Source organism: Onychostoma macrolepis, chromosome 07 (assembly GCF_012432095.1).
Source record: "Onychostoma macrolepis isolate SWU-2019 chromosome 07, ASM1243209v1, whole genome shotgun sequence".
Classification (NCBI taxonomy): Eukaryota; Metazoa; Chordata; class Actinopteri; order Cypriniformes; family Cyprinidae; genus Onychostoma; species Onychostoma macrolepis.
The window spans coordinates 47,875,686-47,900,685 of record NC_081161.1 but is presented as its reverse complement, the minus strand read 5'-3'; the positions used below and the strand labels follow the sequence as shown (position 1 = coordinate 47,900,685).

The 25,000-nt window shown below is 37.8% G+C and overlaps 1 protein-coding gene across 1 annotated transcript in view; it reads right to left on the bottom strand.

Annotated features, from left to right (window-relative positions):
* LOC131543822 (mitogen-activated protein kinase kinase kinase 11) overlaps nt 1-25,000 on the bottom strand; it is a 38,612-nt gene that overhangs the window by 367 nt on the left and 13,245 nt on the right. Inside the window, 9 exon segments of the mRNA XM_058781632.1 lie at nt 1-4,128; nt 5,244-5,630; nt 8,082-8,188; nt 8,289-8,439; nt 11,169-11,276; nt 12,114-12,357; nt 12,791-12,966; nt 13,863-14,011; nt 17,633-17,813. The exon segment at nt 1-4,128 is cut by the window's left edge and continues 367 nt beyond it. Coding sequence (XP_058637615.1) covers nt 3,545-4,128; nt 5,244-5,630; nt 8,082-8,188; nt 8,289-8,439; nt 11,169-11,276; nt 12,114-12,357; nt 12,791-12,966; nt 13,863-14,011; nt 17,633-17,813 — 2,087 coding nt within the window. The 3' untranslated portion in view covers nt 1-3,544.

Here is a 25,000-nt window from a genome sequence, read left to right as displayed (position 1 = left end):
AAACATGAACATCCGCCTGTCCTGAGAGACGCCTGGAGTGTTTTGGTCAAATAAATCTCAAAAACAATGAGCATAAAAGAAGAATTCCAAGGAAAAACAATTCAGATATCTCTCTTTTCAATCAAGTCTTTGTTTGTATTTTAGACATTGTAAAACAGATTTGTCCCTTTGCAGCACCCATAACTCCACAGAATCCAGTGAAGAACCAAACAAAACCTAAAGATATTTCTCAATATACAATTTAATAAAGCATCCTAACGTGGACTGTGTCTCTGACCCTTTAAAATCTCTCCAATCCAGTGTGTTAAAGGCCTCAGTAATAAATATGAATAGCTTGCAATTAGCTTTATTCACTGCGAGCGGGATCTGCGTACAGTACGAGGCTCAAACGCGTGAAGATGATGATGATGATGATCCTCGTGTTGGAGTGTGTGTGTGTGAGTGTGAGAATCACGCGCGTCTCAGCTTCTGTTTCTGATTTCACGCGAGCGAACAGATGGTGGCGTTACACGGTGCAAGCCAAAACACAGATCCTGATCATCTTCACAATCATCTTCATCACTAATGAGCAGAAACGATCTGATCTGACCACTAGCAGCGGTGTTTGAGGACAAGCATGTCAAGCAGGAATATTCCATATCTGTGCAAGCTTATTTTCTTATTTTCACCACAGAATAAAAACATAAAAAGGGTAATTGTGACTTTTAATCTTACAATTCTGACTTATTTTTTCATATCTCACGACTGCAAGTTATAAACTCCAAATTGCAAGTATAAATTATTTTATTTAAATGCAAGTATATAATTATATCTTTTCCTCAGAATTCAAATATATATAATATATTTATATCTCACAATTTTGTTTGTTTGTTTTTCCCCTAAATTTGAAGTTTACATCTTGCAACTTTTTTCCCAATTGTGAATTCTTTTCTCACAATTTCAAGTTATAAACTCAAATTCATTCAATGCAAGAATTGCACAAATCAATGGAAACTTATAATAAAGGATTAAAAACTTATAAAGGATTAACTTTTTCATCTCACATAATTTTTACGTTTCTACATTCTGTTTGCATCTCAAAATTTGGACCTTTTTTCCTCTGAATTCTGAGTTTACATCTCGCAATTCTATGAAAGATTGTTTCCGTTATAGAAAAAAAAAATAATAATAATAATAATAAATGTAATTGACAATTTTGACTTTGCAAGATACAACGTGAAAATCGCAAAATATAAACTCACAATTCTGAAAAAAAAAAAAAAAAGAGAATTATTTTTTTATTAAATAAATTTATTATTATTTGTTTTCTGTGGTAATTGTATAATAATTGCATAAAGGCTTATTTCTGCCATGGAATAATAATAAAAAAAGGGTTTCACCTTCAACAATTTCACAGTTTTTCCTTCAATTTTGGCTTTCTTTCTGGCAATTCTAAGTTTATTTCTCACAGCTCAGACTTCGACTCAGATATGACGTCAGAATTGCAAGATATTAACTGTGAGATTGTTACAGTAACCGTGGTGGAGAAGCACAGATACTCTGAGCAGGCCGTATGAAAGACAAAACCAAGTGAGAATCAGGGTAACACATATTTATACTATTCTATTTGAGGTTACGGTGCTGATAACTGATGTTTGCGATGTTAAAGTACACCAGATTCACTCTACGACATTCACAGACTGATTCCCCCGCAGTGTTTAATGCTCCATTGCTGTATGTAGTTATTACAGCATCAAAAATCTGAAATAACACGTAAGAAATCTAAAAACGAGACACTTAATGATCTGCAGGTGCAGCGGAGGAACATCCATCACTACAGCGTTCCTCAGGCGCTGAGATACAGAAACAGCTCTAGATCAGCCGTTAAATGAGCAATGTGTGTTTTTATCTTATTTTCCAGAACCATTCTCAAATACGCATTCACTTGAGAAACAGAACTCCTTAAGATGTTAAGTCTTGTTTTCCAATAAAAATTATCAAAAGAAGTGAGTTCATGCTTAAAACAAGAGAGAAAATATATGCCTGGTTTCACAGACAGGGCTTAGACTAAGCCATAGTTCAATTATGAGATTTAAATGTGCCTTAGAAAAAACATTACTGTGTGCATCTGGAGACAAATCAAAGGCACGGGGTTAGAGTAAGAATAATAAACTTGAAGTTCATTTCGTACTTGTCCTTTCTCATCTCCAGTTAATGAATATTAATTTAGAACATTTAGATATTTTGTACTGGAAATCCAACCTAAAATCAGCATGCTCTTTTGAACTTTAGTCAAAAGCATGGTGTCTCGTTGCCTTGCCAAAATGTTTTAGCCATAAATCTAACAAACTTTAGTCAGCTTTGAGAAATACAAAATGTATTTCTCCTCAATGCATTCACATTTCAAGAATGTTTAAATATTATTTTACTGGAAAATAAGACAGATATACTGTGATTTGAGGTTTACATTTGGTTTCCATGTTTTTATATTATTATTATATTATTATTTATTATCATTATTATATGCCAACATGATAGCATCTATAAAATGACTTTGTGATTTCAATCTCAGGCTGATCTTTATTTCTACTTCTGTCAGCTGAGACATTCCCTTAATCTCTGACTCACCACAAACAGTTTAAGTCTACTTAAAAACGTGTTAAGTGCACTTCTCCTGCCCAAACACCACCAGCGAGGTCAGCAGAACGTTTCTCATGCATGATGTGAATTACTTGATCCGCTCTGCTCGTTTGTTGACTGGCTTCAACATAAAAAGCACAACTCATCATCAGACGGGAACATCTTCCAATCTTTGGCAACTACACTGGTGTCCAAAATGATTAGAACACTAGTACTTTCACCAGCTAAAAATGGTTTTAAGTCAGTTATCTCTATGAAGAAACTGAGACAGACTAAATCCAGAAGAACTGTGGCAATGTCAAAACTGTTAACAGCACTGTAGCTTTGCAGGAGGTTTCTTGAAGCGTCTTGGACACACAGTTCTTCTGGATTTAGTCTCAGTTTGTTCTGTTTCTTCATGTCACTCCAGACAGACTGATGATGATCAGATCAGATCTCAAAAATCTCACTGGATTATTACAATTAATGGCTAAATTAATGTTTGGAAATGTAAACTGATATTTCCCACCCCGTATTTCCTAAACCATTTTTAGCTGCCGGAAATACTAGTGTTCTAAACATTTTGGCCAGCACTGTATTTTGAGCGTGTAATGGATTCTCCCGCACATAACGTTCTCGGAATGCACAATAACGCAACCTTAATGGCCAACAGAGACGAATCTGTGCTGAAACAAGCAATTATTTTGAAATCTTTTGACACTGACTGCATCACTTTTGAGATCGATTAAAGCGATGCAACAAGTGCAGATCTATTCAAGCGCAACTAGAGGCCAAAGAGACCCTGAGACAGCGCTGAAAGATCAACCAATCAGAGAGGAAGTGACTCCAGAAGGAGCATTTGACACATCAACAATACTGGGTCAAATGGAAATCCCCTGCGTTTGGTTTCCCAGGGCTGGCATGGCCCTGGTTTCTGGGACAGTGTTCAGAAGCGGTCGTCTCTGAGCGGCGCCGGCGATCTGAACGGACTGAGGCCGAGGCTCCGGTGAGGATGGACCCTCTCTTTGGTGCCACCCATCCAGCCCAGGTCTATGAGCGGCGAGTCGGCCGGGTTCAGCGGCGCCACCCTGAGCGACAGATTGGGACTGCCGTTGGTGGAGCAGGGCGCCGAGCGCGAGGTGGGGAACGGGGCCGAGAAGGGGTCAAAGGTGGAGGCATGGTCCGAGTTCACCGCAGGGTCGACCCTCAGATTGAAGGGGTCGCAGTCCGGGGAAGGGAAGGGGTCACAGTTCGTGAAGGGGTTTGTGGGCGAGGGCTGGTAGGCCAGGCGAGGGCTGCTGGGGCTGCTGATGACCGTCTTGGCCCCCGGTCTGTCCGTCACGCCGGCCGATATGAAGCTCCACGGGTCGATGCGGGGCCGGTTGGCCGACGGTCGTGGCCGAGGGATGATGTTGACCTCCAGACGCCGGGTTTTAGGGCTCCACAAGCGAGGGTCGGGATACAGGGCAAACGGCAGCGGAGACTTGTCCTCGGCCTCAAACGTGTCCTGACACAACGGAAGATCCAAGACTAGAACAGAGCACAGAGAGGAGAATTAGGGATGCAACAATATCGTGATATCGCATATCGTGTGGTCACATGACGATATGAAACGACAAGTCTTCCGGACAAAAAGTGTAGTTTTTAAAATATATTTGAACTCTCATTCTAACATAAAAGGTCTTTAAAGTTGTGTTTTGGGCCATTATGCTGTGGCACAGTATCTGTCAAACGAACTCGAACCGAAAGCACAATATGGTTTAACCCCTTCATCAAGTCTGTTTTTACTGTGTTTCAAAGCAAAGCGCACACTTTGTTCAGACGATCAGCTTGTGATCCACTGAATGAATGCAGTCAACTCGTTTATTGCACATGCTGTGACTTTAGCACGCGTTTGGGAACGCAACGGTCACCAGTTATGATTTATTTTTGCGGAAGATGATTACAGCATTTCACTAGATTTGTAGTGAGACGTGCTTTTGTATACCTGCTATTAAATCTTTGAAAACATCACATGGAACATTCAAATCTGCATTTGCGCTGACACCGACACCGAGAGCAGACATTTACCACCTTCAGGTAAGAAACAGCTTGTTTTCAACTACACAGTATTATTTCTGTCTTACAGTCATTCATATGATCACAGAAAATACAGGGATGAAACTTTATAGTTCAGATATAAACACTGATGTCTATGGGGTAGCGATCAAAATAGAGCAGCAAATCCCCTTTTGACAGTAACTGATGCTTCAAATAACGTTGATTGCATTGTTTGGCCATTAGTCAGCAACAAGTGACTGTAAAAATGTATGTCATCGAATCATTCATTCAAGAGGTTCGTTCAAAAAAGCTGATTTATCCTGTAGTGAGTCACTGAATTATTCATTCAGCCCACTTTTTCATAATTTTAATATAAAGAATTGTTGTATTAATTATATTTTAAATACATATATATTAAAATGTTTAAGAATTCATTCAAATTAATTTAACACTCTTAAGTAGACTGCAGCAATGAATATTGTCACACATTATTTTCTTTAATTCAGAATCGTGATCCCTATTTGACACAAAATAATCGTGATTCTCAGTTTCTCCAGAATGGTGTATCTCTAGAGGATGATTGATTAAAGCGAGAGCAGTCTTACTGAGCTGTGAGGAGCTGAGTCCGAAGCTGCTCCTCCTCCTGCGCTCCCCGCTCTGCGGCGGCCCCGCGGCGTCTCCGTTAGCGTGCGGAGTCCGGCGGTCCCGCGGGTTCGGCGGCGGCGGCCTCAGCGAGTCCAGAAAGGCCCGCGGCAGCGAGTCCGTGCTGAAGCTGATCAGATCCCCCACCGCCTCGGGCTCCGGCAGGTGCGTCCGGGACGAGGCCCTCGGTGGCGGAGTGGGCGGCTGCTGCGGCTCCACACAGCGGCCCAGAGCCACGGTCGCCAGCAGGGCGGCGCTGCCGAGCAGAGCGCGGTGTGTGCTCTTACCCTGATACACCGGTCTGGGAGAACCGCACGGGGACGAGCCGCCCTCCTCGCTCTCGGAGCCCTCTGAGACACACCGAGATCAAACATTCACTTACATACACAGGGCTGGCCAGAGTTAATTCACGAGTTCACACTCACATATCACAAACAGAGTAAAGCCTGTGCTATACTTTCCGCGTGCGCGTGTCCGCTATGGTATGCGTGACGTTAACCTCGCCATCAGAGGGTGTGCGTGGACATCTGCGTGCCTCCCATTCTTTTTCCATTTTCCATAGTCAGTAGGCTACAAAAGCACCAGCTGCGCATGCTGTGAAGAAGCTCGTTGCTACCTGCACCTCTACAATCAGTCGATGAAACAATATAATGCCAGATGTGCAATAACTCTGGGCAATTGTTTGTTCACACGTTTGTTTATGGAACACGTCCGCGGAGCGGACCACCAGCGTGCACTTTCGATAGTATAAATACAAGCAGTCCGCGCTGTCTGTGTACGTGTCCGGATTGCCCACGCGGAAAGTATAACACAGGCTTAAAGGTTATGCATACCCAGAGCACACCCTGAGTTTTATGGTGTTAGTTAGCTGTATTTTTTTTAGTCATTAGTATTTAATCAAAACAACCCAACAGCAGTTTGATTGAGATTAATTGGAATTCAGGATAAAACAAAACATTTTTAAAATGAGTTATCTGTTTTTGCAAATGAACTCTTCATATATACACCTCTTTATCTTGTTAATTGGGTTGATTACTGATTGTGCTCCTCTTGTGTTATTAATTATCTGAACGTGCTCCTCTCAAACTTTGTTAATAAAACATCATTAAAACAGTAGTATTTTCAGCAGCTAAGTGGTTTGAAGTCAGTTATTTCTATCTTCTGCTGGAGTGTGTCAGGAGGAAATATCACTTTACATTTCCAAACATTCATTTAGCAATTAATTGTAATAATCCAGTGAGATGTGATCTGATCATCATCAGTCTGTCTGGAGTGACATGAAGAAACAGAACAAACTGAGACTAAATCCAGAAGAACTGTCTCAAGACGCTTCAAGAAACCTCCTGCAGAGCTACAGAGCTGTTAACGTTAGAGGCACTTGTGTAAAAATGCTGTAAAATGAGGATGCTGTCAAAAATAATGTCATGAATAGATTTTCTTGATCAATTAACTTCTATGAACTAAACTAAGTTAGCTGTATTTTTTAAGTTAGCTGTATTTATATATTTATATATATATATATATATATATATATATATATATATATATATATATATATATATATATATATATATATATATATATATATATTAGTGCTGGGCAACAATTAATCTAGATTAATCTCATCCAAAATAAAAGTTTTGTGTACATAATATATGTGTGTGTATTGTGTATATTTATTATGTATATATGAATACACACCCATGTATGTATATATTTAAGAAAAATGTGTTATGTTTATATATTAAATGTATTTATATATCATATAAATTATATTAATATAAATATATACATGTAAATATTTTCAAAATATATACTGTATGTGTGTGTCTTTATATATACATAATAAATATTCACAGTACACACAGATACATTATATAAACAAAAACTTTGATTTTGGATGAGATTAATCTAGATTAATCGTTGCTCAGCACTAATATATATATATATATATATATATATATATATATATATATATATATATATATATATATATATATATATATATATATATATATATATATATATATATATATATATATATATACACACACACACACACACACACACACACACACAGTATCATCATCAAGGGCTATTTTTGTGGCAAACTGAAGTAAACGATGTTAAGTTGTGGTCACATCAACACAATTTGGCAGGCAGAGCAGGTCCATTATCTGTTGTCAATCAAACAGTGACATATGAAGCACAGCTCAAAGCTTTCTGTTGGTCAGTGCAGCGAATCCGAGACCAAACTGAACCCGAAGCAAAATCAGAATGAGAAAACCTTTTGCTTTCATGTGAAATTCAGTATTGTGTGGATTCCCACTAAAAAGATTGGATTTTGCCAAACATTGGTAAAAGCAACCACACATTAATTAAAAATGAAAATTACAATAAATAAACAATAAATAAAAAATAAATAAGTTGGCTCTTTGACGGATTGCTTTGTTCCTATATGTGTGTGTGTGTGTGTGTGTGTGAGAAATGAGGACATAGATGTGTATAATAACAAGGGTATGACGGGTATTACAAGGTGAAGGTGACTTTTCAGGACATTACTCCATGTCCCCACTTTTCAAAACGCTTATAAATCACACAGAATGGAGTAAAAATCTGAAATAGCAGACAGTCTCCTGTAAGGGGTAGGTTTAGGTGTAGGGTTGGTGTAGGACAATAACACATACAGTAAGTACAGTATAAAAACCATTACGCCTATGGAGAGTCCCCACTTTTCACAAAAACAAACGTGTGAGAGAGTGAGTGTGTGTGTGTGAGGTGTGTGTGTGTGTGTGTGTTACCGTTGTGGCTGGACTCTGGTGTGATGGGTCTGTACTCCTCAAAATCAGCTTTGGAGTCCTCACTCTCGTTACTGTCCACCTCCAGGAGTTTGGCTCTCATCGACAGACTGACACACACACACACAAACACACACACACACATTAGATTTAATCGTTTCACACACACACACACACACACATTCTGATATAACACACACACACATGTACCTGTTCTCCTGCGCGCTCATACGGAGGATCTTTGGACTCTTGGGGCTTTTGGGGCTCAGATGAGGAGTGAATCTCCTCTCGCCGTTGGTTTGTTTGAGAGGAAGAGTCTCCAGCGGCCAAACCGAGCTCCACTTACTCTCACTGGGGCTCACTGAGACACACAGAGACACACAGATCTGAGACAACAGCGCCACCATGTGCTGACAAACACACACTCATCATGATGCTCAGGGTCTTCTGGAATCCACATCAGTATATATACACACACACACACACATAGTGTTGGGGGTAACGCATTACAAGTAACGCGAGTTACGTAATCAGATTACTTTTTTCAAGTAACTAGTAAAGTAACATTACTTTTTAATTTAAAAGAAAATATCGGAGTTACTTTTTCAAAAATATGACTGACAAGTCTCCTGAAATCAGAAGTACAGAGGTGTTGTGTGCGCTGTGTGAACATGATGTTACTGTAGTTCTAGACTAAATGTGAATGTGCATTAATTCATCTCACTCGAAAAAACAAACAAAAAAAAAAACAGATTAAGTATTCATCATATTCTGAGTTTGCATTTCACTGTTTTAATTAATTTTGATGCAAACCTGCAATAATTAAATATGTTAAATAACACAAATGTATCTAATCCCATTATTATTAACCAATGTCTTTGCTGTTGACCTTTGATGATCCAGTTCAACCATACTAATAAGCAAAATAATACGAATAATACTACCAAGGCACCCTTGGCAAATATGATCAAAGACGGCTGTGAAAATTAAAATTCCTTTTGATCTTTCATTGGATAAGAAGAATGTAAAATGGGGGGAAATATCATTATGAAATAAATGTTTTTCTCTAATACACATTGGCCACAATTAACGGCACCCTTTTATTCAATACTTTTTGAAACCTCCATTTGTCAGTTTAACAGCTCTAAATGTTCTCCTATAATGCCTGATGAGGTTAGAGACACCTGACAAGAGATCAGAGACCATTCCTTCATCCAGAATCACTCCAGACCCTTTAGATTCACAGCTTCTTCTCTTCAGGTCACTCATGTTCTGCAGGGTTCAGGTCAGAGGACTGGAATGACCAGCAGAAGCTTGGTTTTGTGCTCAGTGACCCATTTTGTGTTGTTTTTGAGGTTTGTGTTTGGATTATTGTACGGTTGAAAGATCCAAACATGGCCCATTATAAGATTTCTAACAGAGTCAGTCACTTATTGATTTTTTATCTGTTGGTATTTGATAGAATCCATGATGCCATGCGTCTAAACAAGATGTCCAGGACCTCCAGCAGAAATATAGGCCACAACATCAAAAATACAGCAGTATATTTCATTGTACACATGGGGTACTTTTTAAACCCATCTTGAGTGTTTGCTGCTAAAAAGCTGATTTTTTAGTTTCATCTGACCATAGAAGCCAGTCCCATTTGAAGTTCCAGTCGTGTCTGATAACTGAATATGCTGGAGTGTGTTTTTGGATGAGCGAGGAGAATTTTTCTTGAAACCCTCCCAAACAACATGTGCTGATGTAGCTGCTGTTTGACTATTTTTTTTGAAGGTTTTCTGACCCCGAGACTCAGCTATGTTCTGCAATTCTCCAGCTGTGGTCCTCGGAGAGTCTTTAGCCGCTCAAACTCTTCTTCTCACCGTGCATCAGGACGATATAGACACGTCCTCTTCCAGGCAGCTTCATGACATTTTATGTTGATTGGAAATTCATAATTATTGCCCTGATGAAGGAAATGGGAATTTTCACTGTTCTAGCTCTGTTCTTAAAGCCACTTCACTAATTTGTGAAGCTCAGTTATCTTTTGCTGCACATCAGAAATATATTCTTTGGTTTTTCTCATTGTGATGATGATTAAGGGAATTTGGGCTTTGTTTTCCCTCCTATTTATATTTCTGTGAAACAGGAAGCCATGGCTGGATAATATCATGTTCATAATCACGCTGGAGAGCTCACAATTGTGAATATGAATGGGAATATACTTCAGAGACATTTTACTCATGAGAACTTCTAGGGGTGCCAATAATTGTGTCCAATGTGTGTTTGAGAAAAACATTTATTTCATAATGATATTTCCCCCCATTTTAAATTCTTATTATCCAACGAAAGGTTAGATTTTTGTGAATAAAAAAAATAAATAAAAGATCAAAAGGGTTCACAATGCAGATTAATTTTTACAGCCTTCTTTGATCATATTTACCAAGGGTGCCGGTATTTTTGGCCATGATTGAATATATATATTTATTTTAATGTCTATATAGCTTTTATTATTATTATTATTATTTTTCTGTAGTTGTAGTTATTTTGGTACTCACGTTAAACTAAATGAAAATGATTTTTTAAGCAACTTTTTTTTAGTTAAACTAAAGTAGGTTATTAATAATATATATATATATATATATAAATAAAAATAACAGTAGAATAAGTGAAGGAAAAACTGAATCTTGTATCTGTGAAATCCAAAGGTTTGGTCTCCATTCCTTATATACACACAGACCTGATTCTTCATTGCATTCCACATACTATCATAAACATGGAAACAAGAAAATATTTCTATTACATAATTTCAGCTGCTAACAGTGTTTTACCACATGCACTTTATTGTAATATCACTTCTACAGTGTGTGTGTGTGTATATATATATATATATATATATATATATATATATATATATATATATATATATATATATATATATATATATATATATATATATATATATATTTCTACCAGATATTACTTTGTTTGTGCTTTTGTATCTTCCTCTTAAATTTGAATCTGTTTAATGCCCTTCACTTGTATTTGAGAATCTCCAGTAATGTAAAGAAGAATAAGTTAAGGAATGAGACATCCAGGCAAACTCACACTGTATCGCTCGGAAGCGCGGACCGATGGACGGCGAGCCCAGATCCGGAGAATTACGCCTCTTCTCCAAACACGGAGACGCCTGGACTGTGATCTTATGGATAAAATCTATACAGCAGAAAACAAACGACATTTACAATCAGATCACGACAAACACAACAACCACTGAGATTCTTCTCTATTCGGCTTCCATAACATGCCTTCTTTCAGACTAGTGGACAGAAAACATACGAAACACACATTTAAGTGTTTATTTTATTGCACTGTCTATTTCAATTACAATACACATCTTTAAAGAGTTTTTCCTGCACTTCAGCAGCACTTACAGACACCAAAACTTAGAGTTGTCTCCCTCTCTATATTCTGAAGGTTTTTACTGTGGGGTTTGTTCATATTTCATTCAAATGAGTTTTTATAACATTTTATTCCTAAAAACATGGTAAAAATGCACTTATTTCTATCTGTTACCAGTATTTTCTGATTTATGAAGTGATAAAAAGAGAAATCCAGAATCCCTTCAGTAAAAACCTTTAACTCTAATATGCCAACAAAATCAAACAAGAATTATGAACCTGACTTTAGATTTCTGTTCTGGACATTTCTGCAAATGAGTGCATGTTTAATGATATAATGCCTCATATTTAAACATAACATTTCATAAATATAAAACTATTGATTAATTGTACTGTGTTTAATTAACTGTAAGTATGTTGACATCTGTTAGCTCATTTTTAACCCAGTTCACCTTTGGCATCTCATTTTAACAGCGAAAACACTGTTGAGAACAACACGGTTAATTATTACTAACAATGTGAAGAAGTGTGTGTTTTCTGTCTTCTGTTATATGTTCACTTATATATTAACAGCTCATTACTGTGCATCTGCAGCTCATTAATAAAGAGAGTGTAATAATTATCATCAGCTTTATTTAACGTGAAGGCTCACCCTGCGGCATGCTGATCTTCTCTCCGTTCTTCACCTTCAGCTTGTGTTTCTTGAAGGTTCCCTTGCGCTTCTTGACGTTGGGTTTCTGGTTCTGGTTGAGGTGCAGAATGAGCAGCGATAGCTCGCGCTCGAACACGTCCTGCTCCCACTGCGCTAACTGCTGCTCGCGCTGACGCAGGAACTCCTCGTGAGACTTCTGCTCCAGTGCCGCACGCTTCAGCTCCTCCTCGCGACACCGCAGCTCCTGCACACACAGATCACACCAGATCAGCGCTTCTCCAGGGATATCATCGGAACTAAAACATATATCCAGGTTTTCCAAGACTGTTGTTCTTAAACAAAATCACACAAATATTTATAAAAATAAGAAACAGGCTGTCAGTTTCCTTTATCTAGATTTTTAGCTGTCTTAGCTTATTTTAAATCATTTAAAGTGTGCTGGGGCCCCCAGTGGGTCCCGGGCCCCTTTCACAAATGTATGTACACTATGGTAAGAGTGTTGAAACGCCATCGTTACTAGAGTTATTAATGTAAAGCCATAGATTTTTACATTTTATGAGCTGAATTAGTCCGTGCATGTGTTTGCTGAGCAGCTGTGGGAGACCGACCCATGAAGAGCAGATCTACAGCACAAGCGGGTCTAATGCATCCCATCATGCACTGAATCGCGTGTGTACCTTCTCTTTGGCCCGCAGCTCGTCAAACATGTCCTGGATCTCGAGTTTCCAGTCCTCCTGGAGCGAATGGAAGGAGTCCTGCGGCATCTCGTCCATCACCTGCTCCTCCAGAGCCATCAGCTGCTGCAGGATGGAGGAGAAACTGGGCCGCCGGTGCGGATCCTGATCCCAGCACTCTGACACACACACATTAAAATATCGCTATTAGGACTTCTGATTGGATGCCATTTCATTGTCTCTGTACTCTGCACAATGACAATAAATTTGAATCTAATCCAATTTAATACTATCATGGTTTTTATTAATATTTTGAATTTGCTTGAATTTTATTTTTTCATTTTAAATTTGGGTCCAGTTTTAGTACTTTTGCTGTGTGTGTTTTTTTTTTTTTTAATATGTATATGTAGTTATATATTTTCTTATATATAATTTTTACTTTAGTTTTGGTTCTTTTAATACATGAAGTTAAACTAAATGAAAATTAGAAATGTTGCCTTGGCAAATAGAAAAATTAAAATAGTTCATATATTATTTTAAGTCAGTTAAAGTTTATTTCAAGTAACATGTTTTAGTTTTAGGTTTAATTTTGTATATTTATTTGTACATTTTCTGTTTTCTGGCATCTAGCTGAAATAATTTTAAGATCTTTTAATATTTTATATCATTCAAGTTAATTTTACTTTAATTTTTGAAAGGTTTAAGTTTTTATATTAATACTCTCTGTTTTTACTTAAAGTTGTAGTAATTTTGTTTTGTGTGCCTTTGAAATGAGCTTAAATTAAATAAGTTTAAGGATTTTTAAAAGTATTTCATTAAGTACATAATTTAATATTAAGTTAAAATGTGTTTTATTTTAAGTAACCACATTTTTATGGTTTTGGGTTTTATTTTTATCTTTTCTGTTTTAATTTCAGTTAAAGTTTTAGAATTTTCATCATTTAAAAGGCTCGTGTCATGAAAAAGACTTGGACCAGTCCAACAAGCATTTATTGAAACAATTTTTTTTCTTGTTTTTATCATTGGCTATTGGAGAAAATGCATGACTGAATGTATGAATGGATGATGGACCTACCGGCCATGAGCTGGGCGAAGGGCTCGGGGCAGGTGGAGGGGATCGGAAGGGTCAGTTTGTTCACAGCGACTCCGTAAGCCACGGCCAGACCATCAATCCCTCTGTAAGGAGCCTCTCCGGTCAGCAGCTCCCATAATAACACACCATAACTACAGACAGACAGAGAGAGAGAGAGAGAGAGAGACAGCCCACAGCCGCTTTATATAGCTGTCTAATTACAGCATTCACACACACACACATCGCGGTGAGGCCTCAGGAGAATTTCTGAATCTGTGAATGGGACTGATGTTCCCTGCAGAGGAAAGCGGTGAATCTGTCTGTCTCATTTGCATCTGATGAATCTAAAGGCGTTAATCTGATCGCTGTGTTAATGAACGGCGTGTCCGAGGGAAACGAGCTGCTTCAGACGATCTCGAGTGGATTCAGAGAAAGTCTCGGGCTTTGAGAAGGTGACAGAGCACAAATGAGACTCACTTTCCCAATTCAGACAGATGTTCTGCTAATAACATCTCAAGAAGAAAAGCACCGGTAACTTCAGACGTCGAGACATTTGTCTATCCTAACTACCATTTCAACAAATATTCATGTATTTTAATATCTTTGAAAGTGTTTGCAGCACTGACATGGAGTGAGCTCAGCTCCTTAAATACTGTAATATTTGTTAAAGCTCAAATAAAGCTCTAAATGTATGTAAGGGATAATCAACGGCTAGCTGTGCATTAAATGATTTGAATGTAGGATGTGGAGGCGAAGAACCACCCGACGCACAGCGGAGTGCATTCAGATCGTTTAATCCCGTTTATGTCATGGTCATTTACCAGCATTCACATATTAAAGATGTTAATAATATTTGTGCTGCAATATTTGACCGGAACGATAAAAATGACGGTTATTTTCGTCTGTATTAATATTCAACTGTAACTGTATGTTACTATGGTTACCAATGTTTATAGGAAGCGCATTAATATAGAACGTGATTAAACTGACCTGGAACTACCTGCGGTTCAACACCTGCCAGCCAATCAGAATCCAGTATTCAGACAGACCATGGCATAAATAAATATGAATATAAATATAAACAGTACACAACAGTTCTTTCTGGTCCTCGAATCTGATTGGCTGATAAGAGTGCGATATTAGAGTGATATGAGAACAGCCGTTTCACAGTTTGTAATCGTATAACTCTGCTAGCAGTAGTTCTTACAGCGAGTGTCATGGCTGACGCCCAGATCCAGTATCATTTTATAAATTTTACTGTTTTTGTGTCAGGGAATGTAGTTAAGAGGTTTTCAGGTGAGTACGTACTTGTTTATAGTTCAAATATGCAGTTTGTTAATAAAGATAACGTCTATTTGAAATTTTTTTACATTTTTTACATTAGCTTCAATGTTTTCGGAGCGGTGAGCTCCAGATGGTCAGCGGTCTTTTAGCGCTCATGAACCCGCGGAGAGAGCACCTCACCTCAGCCAGATCTTCTGGAATTTACCGCTGGCTCTGATGTCTCTGTAGTGGTTAAACATGAGATATAATTCGTTTTGGGTAAATCTAATGGTTGTCTTTGGTCTCAATCTATTATTTGTTCCAGAGTGAATAGTTTTGGCAAAATATGATGTTTATTTAAATTAGGGGTGTCAACATTAACGCATGCGATTAATCAATTTTTTAACACGTTAATATTTTTTTACGCAAATTAATCACTTGATAAGGTTTGACTCCAACTTCTCACCGTCATCTCAGCGCAGAAGGTTATTTATCATTGTGTGATGAGGGGACAGCACCAGTTGCCAGGGTAACGGCACAAGTGGGCTATTTTGAAAATACAGTCGCGGGAAAAATTACAGAGCCATGGTTTGCGTTTTTTGGGCTACTTTTATAATGTACCGCGACCGCCCAAAGTGTATATAGACAAATAATAATTAAAATAGATCCTTTTACTAATGTTTATTATACTTGGAATGTATCCCTGGCAACTTAAGACCGAAGAGGCGGTTGTAACATCACAAACAACGTGAGTTTCAGCAGAGCACATGTTGAGACTTTTACACAGCAGAAATAAACATGACAACAGCCACTATAGATAAGATAATAAACACATGATTACGATAGATATGGTCTGTATGTGATTTTTTTTTAGATTAATGTGTACATCTGAAATGCTAATTTGTGCAGCGATATAAAAGGCTATAAATAGCATATTTTAACAACAGTAAACGACCAAATTCCACATGTGATCGCAAAAGGAAGTTATTACAAACACTCGATGGTGGTTTGAAGTGAGTTCTGAGTAAAAGACTATTAATCTCATAATTGTCTTATATAGCATGATGCTAATGTTAGCTCTAATGCAGCTGCAGAACAGGTCCAATTCTTCTTTATAATGCATTTTGTCATAATACTTCACGTAAGGTCGCAAGAAAATGTTTTGTTGTATTTATTTAGAAACACTTCTGATAATAGTTGGGTAAATGTATGTTGGGATTAAAGCGATGTGGCTTGGTAAACGTTTTATTGCCAGTTTAAAGGCTGATAATGGCTGAATAAAAACAAAATAATAATGATAAAAGAATAATAAGGATTATGTCTCATACCTGGCGGAAGTGTGAAAGATTCTGCTTCCTTTAACTAGTTTGTCATGCATTTCTTTATTTCAACACATTTACAGCTAAATTCTAGTATTTTAAATTTGTGATTAATCATGATTAATCACAGTCCACGACTGTGATTAAATTTTTTAATCGATTGACAGCACTAATGTAAATTCTATGCTTTATATAGTGCGCTTCCTTTGTACTTTTGACTGAATTGCCTAGCAACTTTTTTGATGGCTGCTGTTTATTAAAAATTATTATTCAATAAATAATATTTTATGTAAATAATAGTATTTAATAATAGTGTTCAGTATTGAGAAATGGTGCGTGTTCGTGATAGTGATTTTAGTTACATTGTTTCACCATTAGATGGCGACAAGAGACTGTTTTTATGAGTGAGTCAGGAGTAAAGACTTATTTTGAAAAATAAAGGCTATAATGGAAGTTATATTTAACAGATGAAAGGATATTAACGTTACGACAAAGATAATGCTTTCCTCAGCAGATATTCAAACTAATGTTTTATTGTGCCGAATCACAGCCGTGCCGATATACAGCCATATCATGTCTACTCGTATGATATTGCTTATATATTTGGTATTAAATTTAATACATTATATTTACAATATGCTGAATACACTGAATACAATATATAAATATTACAGCACTGAAAAGCTAAAAAAAGGCTAAAACCTATAATTAGTACAATTTTCCGAGCTTTCTGATAGAAAAATCACAGAATTTTAAAGCTCAACTTTTCATGACTGTTTCATTAGTGGATGTAATACATTATTATTCATTACATTGATTTGCGTTGTAAATTCAAAACTGTGACTTACAGACATTTTACAACATCAAATGACACCCTGATAGAAATTATGCCAAAAAGGTTTTTAGTTTTAGCTAATGGCTTCCTGAAGACATGTGAGAGTGGCGCAAGAGAGAGTGGCGCAAATGGTTGCCAGGTTGTGAAGTAAATTAAACACAGAGCTGAAAATAAGGTGATCATCAGCACTTTTTCCAGAGTGTGTGTATTGTTGCCAGATTGTGACGATAAACACGGAGTCCTTAAAAATAAGCTCTGATTGAGGGGATTTAAAGGGGAAAAAAAGGTCATCAATGAGTGTTTTCATTAACGCTGATCTCACAGCAGACGTGTTTTCTCAGAGGAACCTCGCTCACCTCCAGACGTCGCTGCCTTTGGAGAAGGTGGATGATTTGATGACCTCCGGAGCCATCCAGGCATAGGTTCCTGCGGTGCTCATCTTCGTCGTCTTGTGCCACTCGCGCGCCAGACCGAAATCTGTGATCTTCAGGGTTTTGCCCTCAATGCTGTCCTTCTCCACATGCTCCGCCAGCAGAACTGACACACACACACAGAGAGAGAGAGTCAGAAATGCGGTCTCGATAATGTTTTCCCTCCAAAAGCAATGTGCATCATACAAACACAGACCACACAATGACAGCAGGACACACACACACACACACACACACACTATATATATCAATCACTAAAACTTTATTACAGACTGAAGATCCAGATTTAACAAAAAACAATAGACAACCCATAGCATCTATCACACACATAAAGAGTTATAAAATACAGCAATACCAGTGTCTCCACAGCTTGGACTGATACCGTGTTGTACCAACCCCTATATTTTAGAGACCCACAATAATCTAATTTTTAGAAGCATTCAGCCAGAAAATAAATCTATACACAAGATTTCGTACCAGTGCTTTAAAAGTGACTACTCTTGCACTCACAAATATTTCACTTGCACTATGCCCTCTAGGCCTCCGTAGTAAGATTCTCATTGCATCATTATAAGCTACTTGCAGCTTCTGTAAACTAGATGCTCTGTAGTTAAACCACAAATGAGCAGTATAAAGTGTTGTACAATATGCTTTGAAAAGTATAGCTCATCTGAACAGAAACTAAACTTACGTAAAAGTATATTCGCCTGCATGTACACCATGATGGTTTAGAGGATGTGAAAGAGATTGTTTGTTTGTGTGTGTGTTCATATATATATATATATATATATATATATATATGCATATGCATATATATCCGTGTGTGTGCATGTATGTATATACATATATATACACACACAATGGGTACGGAAAGTATTCAGACCCACTTAAATTTTTCACTCTTTGTTATATTGCAGCCATTTGCTAAAATCATTTAAGTTCTTTTTTTTTTCCTCATTAATGTACACACAGCACCCCATATTGACAGAAAAACACAAAATTGTTGATATTTTTGCAGATTTATTAAAAAAGAAAAACCGTAATATCACACGGTCGTAAGTATTCAGACCCTTTGCTCAGTATTTAGTAGAAGCACCCTTTTGATCTAATACAGCCATGAGTCTTTTTGGGAAAGATGCAACAAGTTTTTCACACCTGGATTTGGGGATCCTCTGCCATTCCTCCTTGCAGATCCTCTCCAGTTCTGTCAGGTTGGATGGTAAACGTTGGTGGACAGCCATTTTTAGGTCTCTCCAGAGATGCTCGATTGGGTTTAAGTCAGGGCTCTGGCTGGGCCATTCAAGAACAGTCACGGAGTTGTTGTGAAGCCACCCTTCGTTATTTTAGCTGTGTGCTTAGGGTCATTGTCTTGTTGGAAGGTAAACCTTCGCCCAGTCTGAGGTCCTGAGCACTCTGGAGAAGGTTTTCGTCCAGGATATCCCTGTACTTGGCCGCATTCATCTTTCCCTCGATTGCAACCAGTCGTCCTGTCCCTGCAGCTGAAAAACACCCCACAGCATGATGCTGCCACCACCATGCTTCACTGTTGGGACTGTATTGGACAGGTGATGAGCAGTGCCTGGTTTTCTCCACACATACCGCTTAGAATTAAGGCCAAAAAGTTCTATCTTGGTCTCATCAGACCAGAGAATCTTATTCAGGTGTTTTTTAGCAAACTCCATGCGGGCTTTCATGTGTCTTGCACTGAGGAGAGGCTTCCGTCGGGCCACTCTGCCATAAAGCCCCGACTGGTGGAGGGCTGCAGTGATGGTTGACTTTCTACAACTTTCTCCCATCTCCCGACTGCATCTCTGGAGCTCAGCCACAGTGATCTTTGGGTTCTTTACCTCTCTCACCAAGGCTCTTCTCCCCCGATAGCTCAGTTTGGCCGGACGGCCAGCTCTAGGAAGGGTTCTGGTCGTCCCAAACGTCTTCCATTTAAGGATTATGGAGGCCACTGTGCTCTTAGGAACCTTAAGTGCAGCAGAAGTGTTTTTGTAACCGTGGCCAGATCTGTGCCTTGCCACAATTCTGTCTCTGAGCTCTTCAGGCAGTTCCTTTGACCTCATGATTCTCATTTGCTCTGACATGCACTGTGAGCTGTAAGGTCTTATATAGACAGGTGTGTGGCTTTCCTAATCAAGTCCAATCAGTATAATCAAACACAGCTGGACTCAAATGAAGGTGTAGAACCATCTCAAGGATGATCAGAAGAAATGGACAGCACCTGAGTTAAATATATGAGTGTCACAGCAAAGGGTCTGAATACTTAGGACCATGTGATATTTCAGTTTTTCTTTTTTAATAAATCTGCAAAAATGTCAACAATTCTGTGTTTTTCTGTCAATATGGGGTGCTGTGTGTACATTAATGAGGAAAAAAAAAAAAGAACTTAAATGATTTTAGCAAATGGCTGCAATATAACAAAGAGTGAAACATTTAAGTGGGTCTGAATACTTTCCGTACCCACTGTATATACACACACATTATACACACACATTTTATATATATATATATACACACACACACACACACACATACAGATATACACACAAACAATCTCTTTCACATCCTCTAAACCATCAACAATCACACTATACTTGTCAATTGTTGTTTAACTGTTTAATTGTAATCAGTTCAGTTGACAAGTCACCTATATTTTTATAGCACTAATACACTAAAGATTGTTTGAAAGAAGTGAGTCCTGTGATCCTGGATGAATGAGACTGTGACATGTATGTGAAATGTGCTGAAATATTATTTAGAGAGGAACAGGGAAGGCCAGGAAAGTAAACATTTAAATACATGAATAAGTGCAAAAATAAAATAAGTAAACACTAATTTACATAATACTAAGTAGTAAGTAAATAATAAATAAGTAAATAAAAGACAAATATGTGACCCTGGACGACAAAACCAGTCTTAAGTGTAAATTTTTCGAAATTGAGATTTATACATCATCTGAAAGCTGAATAAGTAATCTTTCCATTGATGTATGGTTTGTTAGGATCGGACAATATTTGGCTGAGATACAACTATTTGTAAATCTGGAATCTGAGGGTGCAAAATAATCTAAATATTGAGAAAATCACCTTTAAAGTTGTTCAGATGAAGTTCTTAGCAATGCATATTACTAATCAAAAATGAAGTTTTTATATATTTACGGTAAGACATTCACTAAATATCTTCATGGAACATGATCTTTACTTAATATCCTAATGATTTTTGGCATAAAAGAAAAATGTATAATTGTGACCCATACAGTGTATTGTTGGCTATTGCTGCAGATATAGCTGCTGCTTATGACTGCTTCTGTGCTCCAGGGTCACATATTTATTTACTTAAGTAAACAATATGTACACAAACACAAAAATGGGTAAATAAATATAAATATTATCTTATTTACTTAAGTTAATAATTAAATACGTAAATAAAAATAAGCAAATCAGTAAATTAAAAGGTAAAAAGTAAATAAGCAAATAAATAAGTAATACAAACTTAAAAATAAAAACTTTTTTGAGCATGGTTACATACAGTATTTTCTCTATGAAGCCTGTATTATACACCATATGCACACACACACACACGCACACACGTGTTTGTTTTAGTGGTTTACGGGGACTCTCCATAGGCGTAATGGTTTTTATACTGTCCTACTCCTGAACATTAAACCAGCAGGGACTTTAACGACATCACATTCTAAACAAACAGACGTTAATATGGAGTTGGTCCCCTTCTCTTCTGGGAAGGCTTTCTTCAGGTTTTGGCATGTTTCTGTGGGAGTATTTGCCCATTCATTCAGTAGATCATTTGTGAAGTCAGACTGTGTGATTGCAGCAGGTTTCTGCTGCTCCAGAGTCCAGTATCTGTGTGCTTTACGCTCAGCACGGTGCTGGTGATGTGCGGCTGCATGCCGTGGAAACACATTCACAGAGCTTCTGCTGAGAGTAAACACGTCCACTGTCCAGTTACACCACTTACAGCTGGACATCCGGCAGAGACGAAACACATCTTTCTTTCACAAATGTGTGTAAATGCAGATCTTGATGTAACACACCTGTGGTGACGGGTCTGATTGAAAGCCCTGAATACAGCCTTGAAGAGGCGTGACCCAATGCTATTTTCCAAATAGTGTATGCGGTATAGAAATGTGATTATATATCAGATATTTTAAAAACACACAAAGAACAAGAGATCTGCTTGCTGTCTCTTTCTCAGCAGGAAGACAGTGTGTGTGTGTGACGTCAAAGCTGTTGCAAAAGGCTGCAGAAGAGAGAGAGCTTTGTGCCTGGACACACACACACACACACACACACACAGAGAGTCAGCAGGCCTTAAACTGGCCACTTTCTGCAGTGGTAAATATTTAGACACACACACACACACACACACACATCTGTGTTCTGGATGATGAAGGAAATGTGGAACGAAATTGCAGAACATGAAGAAGTGAAACTGCCGCTCAGTCTTCAATCCAGCTAGAAGAATCCGTATGGCTCTCTGCCACTGACCGCATTTACACACACACACACACACACACACACACACACACACACACCCCTTTGTGGCGGTGAGGCTGGTTTCCGTCGGCCTGCTCCTCTACAGGAAGTGACGCAAATGAAATCGACACACTTCTAAATAAAAACGACAGAATCTGGCAACCCACAGGAGAGTTTCTTGAGTTCACTTCAAGACTTTTTTCAAGAACTCGTATTTCACGAACCAACATCTCATCACAGTTCCTGTTAGAACTACTAGATACATTCCATCAACTCGTATCAGCTTTAATACAGGCGTTCCTCTACACAGACATTTATGCATTTTATCCCAAGAAACTTGCAAATGAGAAACAAAAGCAATTCATCACAGAGCAGCAAGAGCTCGAACAGAAGAGCCAAACTCATCATGAGCACGGACTGATTAAATGGATAAAAATGTCTGCCAAACATGCACAGACAATAACAAAGCAAAAACTGACATTACTCTCTTGTGCATAAATGCAAACGGAGGAGGAAATCTTCCTGTGCTGATCGGTGTATTCAAGCGTTTCTGTGTTCAGATGTAGTGTAACGTAAACACTCTCACAGGAAAGGCTCATAAATCAGACGCACAATGCAAAGATAAGCCTTCATACAGAGATTTCCACACAGAAATGATTCTGTAAAATCAGCATGTCTGAGTCTTGCTCGCTGCACTTCCTGTATTGCAGTATCGGGGCACGCAGAGTTCAGCATCACTCAGCACTGATCCAGGACCTGCTGGATCCTCCTGTTACTGCTGATTCTGAACGCAGACCTGATCTCAGATCGCCCGGAAGAGCTCAAGCATCATCTGACGCCCTTACAAACAGACAGCACAGACCCCTGACGTGAAGATCTCGCTAGAGCAGGACTCAGAAGCTCAGGGTTTATTCATCCAAAATGAATAATATTAGAAAATTCAGATCAATGTTAATTAGAAATACAGTTATTTTTCATTAAATGCTAAAAAAAAAAGAAATGAATACAAATAAAAATAGACAATAATTATTTTAAATATTTTGTTTCAAAATAAAAAATAAACCGGATCGGCCAGTGTATCTCAGCCCTCCTGGATGTAATTCAAGAGAAGACGACACACGGCGCTTCAGAGCAAACGCAGCCGAACCTGAAGCTGCAGAGCGCTGTTTGGATGAATGTGTAAATATACGCTGCATGCTTTCCGCTTAATAAAGACAAAAACACAGCGGTGAGAAAGAAGCCGTTCAGAAAGCATCTGATTACAGCGATGAGGTCCAGTAAAGTCCAGTCACGTCACATTTATTTCTATAGTACCGTATTGACCCGAATATAAGACAACGTTTTTTCTGGGAAATACATCTGAAAAAACGCGTCGTCTTATATTCGGGGTCTAGACTTTGACATGTCAGTAATACACCCACAACAATAGGTGGCGCCAAACACGCATAAAACGAGTGTGCCATGAAATATGTAATGTGTGTGTGCTGTAAAGATCGCGAGTGAAAACAAAAGAAGAAGAAAAGCTTACAGCAGCACGAGTCGTGACTGTCATGTTATCCTGATGGGAACAAACTTCTGATTTTAAAACATAAGACAGTACCCAGATTTGAAGACTACAATAAGATTTCACTTTTACTGTTAATTAATTTTTGCTAGACTACTATGAGATGGATAGACTAAATGTGATGTAATTCAGATGAGCTACCTGCTATTTCAATGGTATATCAAAAAGTGTTTTCAAATGTCATTGTTGGTACATTTTACCAGTATTTACCATACTTTCAAAACAAAAATTAAAATAGGAAAAATATGCAATATGAAAATAATTTAAGAAAAAAAAATGTGTTTTACAGAGAGAGAAAAAAAACAAAAAAAAAACAAGATTTGATTTTCAAAAAGCCTTTTAAAAAAGGGGGTCGTCTTATATTCGGGTCAGTACGGTACGTTATGCAATAGATAGCCTTAAATCAAGCAGCTTTACAGTATTAAACATGAAAAACCAGAGTCCGTGTCGCTTTCAGTTAGAATCACAACCTGATTTCCTGTTTTAAAGCAATGATAGCTATTGCTAGCTAATGATACAGTCTTTTTATTAGCGGGAAAATACATATTTCATTAAAGTGATAGTTTGGTTTGCAGAGATCAAAGCTTGATCTAGCTCAGGACTGTTTTGATCATCATAACCCTATCAGGTACTTTAAGAGAGATTATGTAGTGAATAAAATAGTTTATCCAAAAACATAGCGTCTAATCACCTTTATTTTGTTTTCTTATTCATATGATTACAAAAGGAGAAGTTCTGCAGAATGATGCGTCACAGTCATGTTTTCATATAGCTAATTAAATGGTGAATAAGAGGTTCTCTGCCTGTCATCTCATTTTGTGCGCCAAATAACTGTATTTGTATAAATTAATTGTATAAAAATTGTAATTACATAATATGATTTTCAAAAGCTGAAGTGATTACCTTAATTTGAATATGCATAACTCAATATTTTAACTAAAAGCTGAATAATCAAAGTCTACTGATTAATCAGTGAAATCGACGATTGATCATTCTAATAATCATTAGATTAATTGATTATCAAAATAATCGCTTGTCAAACGAGCATTTGTGTGTCCTACTATCACCACCAAAGACTACTGAACAAATCAGATCGCAGTCAAGTGTTCCAGTGAAATAGCAACAGAGCAGGCAGCCTGCGGACGTGTGTGAGAGCGATCCGATCTCATGCGCTGCTCAGAATCACTCTGTAATTACTCCGGACTTTCTTGAGGAATGCGACCGTCTTCA